This window comes from Mastigoproctus giganteus, chromosome 7 (genome assembly GCF_048544385.1).
Source record: "Mastigoproctus giganteus isolate SK-2022 chromosome 7, ASM4854438v1, whole genome shotgun sequence".
In the NCBI taxonomy this organism is placed as follows: Eukaryota; Metazoa; Arthropoda; class Arachnida; order Uropygi; family Thelyphonidae; genus Mastigoproctus; species Mastigoproctus giganteus.
The window spans coordinates 158,213,325-158,225,578 of record NC_143581.1 but is presented as its reverse complement, the minus strand read 5'-3'; the positions used below and the strand labels follow the sequence as shown (position 1 = coordinate 158,225,578).

Below are 12,254 nucleotides of genomic sequence, written 5' to 3'. Positions count from 1 at the left end.
TCAACAAATATCTTCTTTCGTCTTCTCAACCTCCAACCCAAGCACGGTACTAAGTACTATAGGTTTAATACCTCTCGTGTTTGGGGTTCTCATAAAAAAAAAAAAAAAAAAAAAATATGATGCAAGAAAGCAAGCTTATGCAGCATAAGCCAAAAAAAAAAAATAAAATAAAATAAAAACCCACTTCCATTTCACCCCTTCATTTGTTCGAAATACCTGTCCAGCTGAGCCTTAAATTTATTTAGGCTATCAACTTCCTGGATATTTGAATGCGATATTTGATTATATCGCATTCTTCCTGGTTTTCTACCCATTTCAGTGATATTTCTTTTCATTGACATTTTACCATAAAAATACTGAGAAAAATAATAAATTGCACAGTTTTGGGTCGATATTATTCTTATCGAATCTAGAGCTAAACTAAACATAATATGAAACAAAGAAAACAAAATATGCAATGAAAAATTGGGTTCATGGAAGCGAATGACTAAATTATCACACTCCTGGTTTCCGAGAAAACCCATTAGTCCTAATCCAACATTTCAACAGATATACAATGTAAAAATACAGACAGAAATACTCTCAGCATAATAAACATTTCCTTCAATAATACTACCATTAACAAAAAAAAGAAGAGAAATCAGCCTTTCAAATTATTATGGATAACTGACTTTCAGATAATCAGCGTTCTACTGTATTGTTAAAAAAATATAAAGAAATAAAATTAATATTTATTGCAGTCTACTAGCAAAAAAGGTCAAACATTAGTACACACTAAGCACAATTAAAATACCAAGTACATTTTTCAAATATTAAATTTAAAATCTGGGGTCTCCCAGCCTGTTAAATCATTATCGGCAGCTCTTTTCAATCTGCTGCAGGATGAAGGCCTCTCCAGCAACTTTCCAATTCATTCATTCTGTTTTGTGCAATGGGCAGCCATTTACTACTCACGAACTTATGAATTTCATCTGTCCATCTCTATTGTTGTCGTCCAGGTTTTCTTTTAACTTCTCTTGGGTACAATTTGTTATTTTCTTAGTCCATCTGTCATCATGTCTACAAGCTATGTGTCCTGCCCAAGACCATTTTAGTTATTTATTTTTGATAAGAATGCCCTTTATTTGTGTTTGCTGCCTAATCCATGTGTTTCTCTTCTTATCCAACAGTCTGATTCTTAATATAATTCTTTCCATTCTTTGCTGTGTAGTTTTCAGTTTCTCTTCCATTCTTTTGGTGAGTGCCCAAGTTTTGCTTCCATGAGCCATGGTGGGGAGTATACATTGTTTCATTATTTTATGTTTCAGACAAAATGGGATATTGCTCTTCAGTATGTGACTATATTTCCTGAATGCTATCCATCCCAAATTTATTCTTCTCTTGACTTCCAGCCATTTATCATTATTACAGCTAATTACTTATCTGGGACAAGTCATTACAGCTAATGACTTGTCCCAGGTAAGTATATGACTCCACCTTTTCAATTACTGCTCCTTCAATGTTTATATCCCTTTCTGTGGCATACTTGTTCATCATTACATTTGTTTTGGCCATATTCATCTTTAGCCCGAAATCCTTACTGACTCTGCATAACTGATTAAGATGTTCTTCTAATTCTTTGGGATCATGGCTTATGATCACAATTTCATCTACAAATCGTAAATGGTTTAGGTACTCTCCTAAACCATTTACGATTGACTCCTTTCTGCAACCATTCCAATCTTCTGAAGCTTCAAGGGCAGCAGGAAACAACTTTGAAGATATTGTGTCACCTTGTTGAACTCCTTTCTCAATTTTAAATTTGCTACCGTATTTATACAGTTTAATAAAGGAGGTATAATTCTCATATATTTTCTTCAAAATCATAATGTATGGGGTGTCTATACCTTACCTTTCCAGTGCCCAAAACATTGTCAAATGCCTTTTCATAATCAACAAATGCCAGGCATAATGATGTTTTATATTAATTTTTGATCCATTTTTACCTGCTGCTTGCATTATTTTCATTTATTTGCTCCTTATATAATTCTTTATAGTAGTCTTCTGCTATTTAAATTATGCCTTCTCTGCTATCTATAAGTACACCATCACTATCCTTCAGTTTCAGTGTCATTTGTCTTTCTGTATTACTGCTCATGACTGCTGATTTATGTCCTTTGTTTTCCCTTAATGCTTGTTCTACTTTTCTTGTGTTAGATCTTCTTATGTCCTCTCTTTCTAATGGCTTTGCATAACTCAGTATACTCAATTTTGCCTTGTCTGTGTTTATTTTGGTCTTCACTTGTTGTCTTTGGCTCATCATGACAAGTGTTTCTTGACTAATATTTTCTTTGGATTTCTTTTTACCTATAGGGTTCTTGGACTTAATCACTTTCAGAAAATTGTTTTATTTCTGGTCGATATCTTCGTCCTGAAAGGTCTTCAGAAGCTCAAACTTGTTCTTAAGTTCCAGTACATACTGCTTTTTCTCCTCTTCTGTTATCTCAAAAACCTTTATATTATTTATTCAAATCAATTTTTTCCTTTCTTTTCTTATATCTATATCAAGTGTTCATCTCACCATTCTGTGATCACTTACAACATTTACCTTGTTCAGGATGGTAACATCATTCACAATACATCTTCTGTTAGTGAGGATGAAGTTGATTGCAATAGTTGTTAATCCATTTGGGCTCTTCCATGTCTACTTTCTGTTCACCCTTTTCTTGAAAAAGTGTTCATTACTGACATTCCTTGAGATTCTACAAATTCCACAAGTCTTTCACCTCTTTCATTTCTTTCACCAATTCCAAAATTTCCTATAGTTTTCCTTTCTGCACTGTTTTGTCTCTTGTCAACCTTAGCATTCAAGTCCCCCATAATGTGTAGTGAGTTTTTTGTTTCATCTAGAAGTCTCTCAGTTTCGGTGTACATTTCTTCAACCTCTCCATCATCATGGCTCGATGTTGGTGCATATATCATTATAACCTTTAGTTTGTACCTCTTAGAAATCCTGAGTAGTGGTCTTGACACCCTTGGTGATGCACCTTTCGAATTCCAAAATGTTTTTTATATCTTTATTGACCAGTAAGCCAACTCCACCTTTGCACTTGATAAACTTATAAGTGATTCATTTCTTCTTGTTTCAGCCAAGTCGATGATATTCCAATTCACATTTTCTAATGCCTTTTCCAGTTCTAATATTCTGTCTTCACCAATGAGCGTTCTTACATTGTAACAGGCCAAGTTCGGTTTCCGTGCATAACAGCCTGGTCCAGAGATTTTTAACACCCTCTGCTTCCACTCTGATCCTCTTGCTGCTGTAAGAGGGAGTGAAAGCCGCTGGTGACTGAGGGCCACTTGTTTCGTCATGTTGTCATGTGCTGGAGGGTTTGGTTTTTCCTCTTCATGCTAACCAGGTGTCTTGAAGAGAACCACTCTGCACATTCATTGCCACCAAATTCACATAATAGGGCTTACCATCAAGAAAGTGTGCATGAGTGGATTTTAGGGAGGCAGGCCAACCGGACTTCTCCTAAATCTTCTAAAATAGAAAGATATTAGATCCATCAGTGTTTTAGACTGAGTGTCTGATAACACACAGATTGCCTGTTCCTCTCGAAGCCCTTTTCATTTCTTGCCTGGGCAATACTACTCATATTTCAAAACTGGGTGATACTACTACCTGAAACATCATTGAGGACTCTAGACATTGCATGCATGGAAGGGGTTTGTGCTCGGTCTGTCGGTTGCACTTGTTTATTGGCTTCACCAAGATGTGATGTTATTTGTAATTAGTGGAGTACTAAACCATAATTGTTTATTCAAAGGTTGCTTTGTTGTCAAGATTTTGGTTGCCTTGTCTAGCAGAACCAGAAATTATTCTTACAAGGATCAGTACAAAAGTAACACCTAATTTTTTGCTTTCAAATGTGATGCCATAGATCATTTTGCATTTCACTGAGTGGTTACTAGAGGTCTCTAGTTTCACTATACTGAGTGGCGCTGTGATCAGTTTTGTGAGTGCAGCACACGGATAGTTCAAAATGGTGGATGTTATGGATATACATATCAAGCAAAGAGTGGTGATTGAAGTGAGTGAAGGAGAGGTTTTTCTTTCACGCATAGTCACAGGTGATGAAATGAAGTCTGCCATTATAATCCTGAAATGAAGAGACAGTCGACGGTGTGGCACTCCACACTAATCTGCACACAATGGAGGCCACTGAAAAACTGGGGCACACTGTTCTTCCTCACCCCTCTCTCATAGATCGGATCTGCCACCTTCCGACTGTCACTTCTTCGGCCCGCTGAAGGATGCACTCCGTGGAACCCATTTTGCAGACAATGAACAGCTCAAGCACAATGTTCACAAAGCCCTCTGGAACAAGAGTAAGGACTTTTACAGGATTAGAATGCAGTGTCTGAGTCAGATGGTGGAAGTGCATAGAAAATGGTGGCTTTGTGGAAAAATAACAGTGTGTTTATTAATGATTGAGGATTAATTGATGTAAAAGGCACAGGAATTAAATTTTCTGAGGAAAAAAAATAGGAGGCATTACTTTCGTGCCGCTTCTCATAGGTTGACATTTTTTCACATTTTGCAGAAGCAGAAACAAGGGAAGCAAGGAGCTGCCCGGTACAGGTTTTACCATGGAGGTGAGAAAGTTGTGCATGCAATTCATCCATGTTGAGAGGTTAACTCTTCTGTTTTTTTATCCGAATGTAGTAGTTTAAAGAATTAACTTCCTGCTTTGGTAAATTTATTGTGTAGTGATAATTATGATGGTATTGTTTGTTCAGAGTCTTTGCCTGGCAGATAATTGTAATTTGGACCCTTGCATGAGAAGTATGGGTATGTTATTATAAGATTTGAGATGGTGGTGTTTATCATTTTTTAGCCATTTCTTTATCTGTCATTAGGTTGGAGAGGTTGATTTTTGCAATTTGAAAGTATTCTAGTTGTCTCATTGATTGGCATTCATTATGCAGTGTTCCATGTTGAGAGTATATAGAATTTGTGCACATTTCAAACTCTAGTGCATTAAAGAATTTTTGATCCCTGTTAAGCAGAAACAATAATTGTCTCAACTATTCAGGAAGTTTCCATTTGGCAGCATGCAGAATCTTGTTTTGTGGGCTCAGAATTGTTTCATAGTGGTCTTTTTTTCTTTGGGCTTAACAACACAAGGGCAGCTGGGCCATGATGTGCCTAATCTGTAGTGGAATGTAACATATGGTATTCATTTGAAAGAAATAAATATTTTTTACTATATCCAGTGTATCAGCTAATAGGCTGATGTGCGAGGTGTACTTATCGTGGAATGAAAAGTTTATGGCTGGCTGGGGGGAGTTCACTAAAAACATGTTTCGCAGCTGTTTAAGACACTTAAAAGCCAAAATTGTTGGAGCTCTCTTTCAGCCCAATAAAAACACTGTTGGGGTACCCTCCCCAGTCAAGTGCACACTACCAACGTGGCCTCCACATTATAATCAGTGCCTCTCTATGGCCCTGCTGCCAGCCATATGGTGACCATTGTAGTCTGGCAAACAAAGGACACAGATAAAAATGCTGTTAATTTGCTAAATTCCCAAAAGTTTGCAAAATTTTCTCAGCTAGGGAATCCTCAGATGAATGTCTTTCGATGGAACACTTATCTTGGTGAACTAAACACTTAAAACTCATATTTTAACACAAAAATCAAGAGCTCGTAAAAATGCATATTCGCGATCCATCGGCACCCATATTGGCGATCAGCACTGAGATGTATTTGACTCCAGCAGATGACCCAAGAAACAAACTTTCCTTACCGCTGATCATTGTCAGTAATGAATGCTGTGGTGTCAACAACATGTTGGTTGAATACTGGAGAATTGGAAACAAATGTACTAGTCAAGTGAGTCCAAATACTTGATGCAAAACACTGATGAATGCCTTTGTGTGTGGTGTAAGCAACACGAGTCCATGAACCCATTGTGCACGTGCCCACTATCTAGGCAGGTGGCAGTGATTGCTAAATATGGGGCATGGCAACAACTAGGACTCCTGGACCAATGTTTCACTGGTGAGGTCTATCGGCTACTGTTAGGAGACTATGTGCACCCTGCCATGTTGGATTTTTTCCCATACAGGAACAGGGATGTATAGGCTTACACTGTGCACAATTGGTTCAAGAAACACAGTGAAGATATCACCCATCTTGATTGGCCTCCAAATTTGCCTGACCTCAATTGAACTGTGAACGCATGTGGGATGTTTCAGAACGGGAAGTGGGGCATATGTACATGCAACCATCATTCAACATTGCAGAAAGCCTTGCAGGCAGCATGACTTTCCGCAATATGGGAACAGTGGCCCAAAATGGTATTAGTTAAGTATTCATACTTCAGTGATCACTCAGTGTATATGGCAAAATATATATATTTTTGCCATTGTGTGATGTGTAGTTTTTTTTTTTTTTTTTGTCAACTCCTCTGTTAAGATATACTGGAGTAGCCTGTAATATAATTATTTATTAATGCATTATTTTAGTAAATGGTGACAGAAATCAAACAGAATTCACTATTTCCAAAAAAATTTTTGACTTTGTGAGATTAAAATATTACTTTTAGATATAGATATATAGATATATATCTATATCTAAAAATTAATTATGTCTAAATTATTTATTTTTGTCTTATTTACTATTTATGTCTAAATTATTTATTTTTGTCTTATTTACTATTTATGTCTAAATTATTTATTTTTGTCTTATTTACTATTTATTTTAAAAAATTATTTATTTATGTTTATATCTAAAAATTACTTTTAAATATAGATATACGGGGTGTCTCAAAAATATTGGTACAAACGTTTAGGGGTGGTAGATAAAATCTAAAGGAATGTAAATCGCATAGGAACCCATAACCGGAAACGTCGCGGGAAAGTAGTAGCAGAGGCACAAGAAGCAGAAATGACACAAGACAGTAATTAGTGGCAAACATTTATTTGACATGATATTAACAATGGAGTACGAGATGGATGCATTTCATGATGTTACAACAGATGCTCGAAGGTTCCACCATGAGACGCGATGCATGCATGACACCGACGCAGCATGGATTGGCGGACACGGTCAAACACACCTGGAGTTTCTTTGACAGTAGCAGCAGTGCAGACGAGTCTTGCCACGAGATCCATTTCCGTCTCCACAGGCAATTCATACACAATAGATTTGAGGGCCCCCCCACAGAAATAAATCAAGGCTCGATAAATCAGGTGAGCGTGGGGCCAGGCAACGGGTCCACCACGGCCAATCCATCGATGCCCAAAATGCCTGTTCAAATGGTCACAAACACACCTTCCATAATGGGCAGGTACCCCGTCATGTTGAAACCAAATGTTGCGTCTCACATTTGCTGGAACATCGTCAAGTAACCCTGGTAGAACTTGTTCAAGAAAGATCCGATATTTAGGGGAGTTCATGCAAGATGGTAACAGGTATGGGCCGACTAAGCAGTCACCGACCATACCTACCCACACATTTATTGTGAAGCGATGTTGTGCCGCATGGGGGTGCATACCATTTGGGTTGTCATGAGCCCACACATGAGCATTGTGCTGATTGAATAAGCCTTCCCGAGTGAAATAAGCCTCATCCATGAACAAAACATAGGCTGGAAAATTCAAGTCTTGAACACTTTCTTGGAGAAACCACTGCGCAAAAGCCACACGTGCAGGATGATCTTTAGGGGAGCAGTAACTGAATCCTTTGGAGATGAAAGGGGTGTAAGGAAAATAAGTGACATGCTGTCACTGCAACGAGATATTCCTAAGGCAGAGGCAACAGCACGTGTGCTGGTAGTAGGATTATTCTGGACAGCATTCAACACACTTTCTTCCATGGAAGGAGTTTGCGTCGAACGTGGTCTGCCCGCACTACTCCTGTTACCTCTAAATGACTCATAATCGCACAAATTTTGATGCATACGTGCAAACAAACGGTTGTCCGGTACATGTCTGTCTGGGAAGCATTCTCCATAAATTTGTTGAGCGACTCGTCCATTGCCATCTGCTAATCCATACACTAGGTGCATGTCTGCCAGCTCACAGTTCGTATATCGATGCATGCTCTTCGTGCGGCGACTACTGCTTGAATGAGTAAACCAGAAATTTTCCCCCTCACAAACTGATGAACAGCGCCGTCTACCGACTTACAGTGACGTTTCCAGTTATGGGTTCCTATGCGATTCACATTCCTTTAGATTTTACCTACCTCTCCTAAACGTTTTTACCAATATTTTTGAGACACCTTGTATAATTAAAAATTATATATCTATATTTAAAAGTATATGCATGCCATTTTTGTTTGACTTGTAGTTTCATTTCTATAGGCCGAAGGCTTTCCAAAAGAAGAAGTGCACAATGTTTTCTTTTGTTTAAAAGGTAGTATATTTAAAACTTAATAAAAATTATGATGTCATGAATTATGACAAAGTTTATTCTAAAATTCATTTTGAATTCATTTGCAATGATTTATTTAAGTGATCAATTTAAAATTTCTTTAATTTAATTAATTAAAATCATTGTTGGCATATGGAGAGGGCTGAATGAAGCCATAATTGTAATGTTTTTATAAATCCAATTATATTTGGAGTAGTAATTGAATATAAATTCATAAATATGTGTGTTTATAAGCAATGTTAGTTAAGCACCTATTAAAGCTTCAATCATATACTGGTATTAATTAAAGATTACTGTTATCAGTAATCCTGAATTTTGAGGAAGATTTAAGAGAACATAAAATTTTCTCAAACTTAAAATTTAATTTAAAATCTTATCCGTTTGGATGTATATTGTATTTATTTTAACTATGCAGTATTTTTTAAAAAGTGTAATATATTTCTTTGCACCTGGCTGAATCTAATGTAAGGTAATCTAATGTAGTATATCCTACATGGGTTTACCTTGTACTATACTACTGCTTACTACACTTTACCATATTGCATTATATGCTATACTGTACCGCTATTTGTAAAGGTGTAATTATTATTATACTTGATTAATTAACACTTTTTCTTTGGTGAAGAATGTTAATATATCTAATTATTATAATAACATTCTTTGAGCAATGCTGTAATTATACAGAAATAGATCACTAGTTTAAATTCCAACAATCGCTCTACGTCTATATTTTAGCCGTCAATTAAACTTAAATCTGTATCTTATACAGTAGTTTACATATGAAGTGTGGCCATTGGTGCCAAACATGTAAGTAACAGCTTAATCCTCCCTTCCTCTCCCCCACATGCTTGGGGTATGGACGGGAACTGATGCATGCTCTCTCTCTCTCTCTCTCTCTCTCAGCATAGTACATGGTTCTGAGTGTTGAGGAAGTGCTAATGCACAGAGCCTAATATGATTACTAGAATTTAAATTATATGTCTTATTACTATATTGAAAGTTATCATATATAATTCATGAAATACACTACTCTGTTACTTAAATCAGATGTAAATTCCCATTAAAACAGTCACCAATTCTGATATAAAATAAAACAACAATTAAGAATCTTGGAGCAGTGTTGTCGCATATCATATTGGATTGTGGTTTCTTGATTATGAGAACTTGTTTTACTGATTTATAGAAATTAGTTGAAACATGCTTTCCAAAAAAAAATTTTATTGTAAAATTTTCTACAGTTGAAGGCTCTCTCCTTCAAGATAACTTCCTTGGGAGGCTACACCACCTCTAGTGCTCCTTCCATTCCTGGAAAAATGCCAGAAGTCTTCTTCTGTGAGGTCCTTCAGTGCATCGGTTATGGCACTTTGGATGCTGTAGATCATCCCAAAATGATATCCTTTCAGGTGATTCTTGATCTTTGGAAAAAGAAAAAAGTTGCATGGCAATAGATCCAGAGAATATGGTGGGTGCAGGTGCACTGGAATATTTTTGGAAGTCAAAAACTACATTGTGCATCGTCATATGCAAAATCCAGTTTTTGGCATTTTTTGGGTCAAATGTGCAGGACCCTTTTCTATAGTCAGTCAACAACTTCTTGGTAGAAAGTGGTTGACAGGTTTCCTTTGAAGCTCTTTGTGCACCACTTCGTACTGATCAAAAAAAAAAAAGCAGATGAGCATTGATTTGCTATTTTCTGCTTTCTTCGGATGTGCCATTCTTCACCATCTTTTTTGTTTCTGGATCATATTAAAAAATCCATGTTTTGTTACCTGTTGTCACTTGCTGAAGGAACTGTGGCTCATTTTCAACATGACTGAGTAGGTCAAGGCAGATGTTCTTCCGATTTTGCTTCTCTTCTTCAGTGAAATTTTTTGGCACAATTTTTGCAATAAAATGGCAAATGTGTTAAAATGTCATGGATAACTTGGTGCACATTCAGCTCACCTGCATCAGTCCCACGGGCAACTATCAGTCAGATACAATCAGATCCCTTACTCTCTCCAAATTCTCCTCTGTTATTACTGAGTCATCTTCCTCTGTGTGGTTCATCTTCGACGTCTTTATGTCCTTCCAAAAAGGACATAAAGCTATTGAAGAAAACATTGAAAACTTGGACTTTGGATAAAACTTGATCTTCACAAGCTCTTTTTAACTTTTCATTCATTTCTGTCATACTTTTATTGAGTCTGAACCAAAATTTGATAGCACGATGTTGTTTGATATTCTTCTGCTCCATTTTTCATGTTGCAGTCAACAAACACAGTGACTCGACACACACTGAATGCAACAAGATGCGACTAGTATAGAGGGAGATTCAACCTACATGATGATATGTAATATGATGTGCAGTGCTGCCACATTGCATTTTATAAAATCAGTCTCATTAATTTTGTGACATACCTCGTATACTACTCAAGGGCATCAAGCAAGTCTTATTAGTTTCCAGGTCTAAGGTAAAGAAAGCCAACATGAGAACGATGAGAAACGTCGGATAACTTACGTGGAAAATTAGTTTCCTGACACCGGACTCTAGCGCTGCTGCTCGCTCGGCAAACAGATGGTTGGTGTTATCGGTCTGGAGCCGAAATCGAGAAGGATATATTGATTGACAGGTAAGTGTGACAAACGATGAAATGATTGGTGGTGGGTGCGACAGAGGACAAGCTACTGTGTAGTCATTGGTTGGCATTATAATGTGTATTTATGAGTAAAGAACGGTGCATAATAGTTTTGTAATGAATGGTAAATAGGTAATAGTAGCAATGAATCTTTCAAAGATGGAAGAAATTTGTAAGGAAAATAAAATGATTGATTTTTTGATGAAAACTAAATTAATAAAAGTTTCGTTCTGTTCATTTTTATGTTCTTCATTATGTTTTTTTCTCATTATTAAAAGCGGATTTTTGGAGTTCATGAGTGTTTTTACTATACTGTTGATTTAGGTTTGGTTATGAAAAAAGGGAAAGGTTTCTTTATTTTTCATTATATTTCGTAACCTGACCTTAAATGGTAGGTTAGGAAATAATAGAAACGGTTTACTTATATTTAGTGACCTAACCCTAAACATTAGGTTAGGAAATAATTAGATAGTATGAATCAGAGCTGTACTACTCAATATGTTCTACGTTGATAATAATATTAGTAAAATAATAAGAGGAGTTTACCTCAATATAGTGCGTAGTACACTTCCGTATGATACCCTCCAGAAATTAAAATGGAAAAAACAAAAAAATCGACAACTTACCGGTACATTAGAGTAAAAAATAAATAATTAAATAATCAATTTAACACAATTCAAATCAATTTAAAACAATTAAAAATCAAATTAATGCAATTAAAAGAATCTAACGAAAATATTCAAAACGATTTTCCTTCCTAATGATGGATCAGAGCTCCTAATGATGGAAGGAAAATCGTTTTGAATATTTTCGTTAGATTCTTTTAATTGCATTAATTTGATTTTTAATTGTTTTAAATTGATTTGAATTGTGTTAAATTGATTATTTAATTATTTATTTTTTACTCTAGTGTACCGGTAAGTTGTCGATTTTTTCGTTTTTTCCGTTTTAATTTCTGGAGGGTATCATACGGAAGTGTTCTATGCACTATATTGAGGTAAACTCCTCTTATTATTTTACTAATGTTAGGAAATAATATAAGAAAAGAAAGAAAGAAAGATTCTATATATATAGTGAATAGCTGCTGATTGACGTTATGATACATGTGTATCCACATGAGTGTCTTTAAAAATAAAAGTACTGTAATAAAAAAATAATATTTTGTTAAAAACAATTTATGCGCCAGTCCACATGATTCTAAATAAAAAAAGGTT

General features: G+C 36.0%; 1 protein-coding gene across 1 annotated transcript in view; it reads left to right on the top strand.

Annotated features, from left to right (window-relative positions):
* Nucleotides 1-12,254, top strand: part of LOC150083280 (murinoglobulin-1-like) — an 892,685-nt gene that overhangs the window by 469,988 nt on the left and 410,443 nt on the right. Inside the window, exon 21 of the mRNA XM_090378459.1 lies at nucleotides 8,353-8,404. Within this exon, the coding sequence (XP_090234585.1) occupies nucleotides 8,353-8,404 (52 nt within the window). The remainder of the gene's footprint in view (nucleotides 1-8,352; nucleotides 8,405-12,254) is intronic.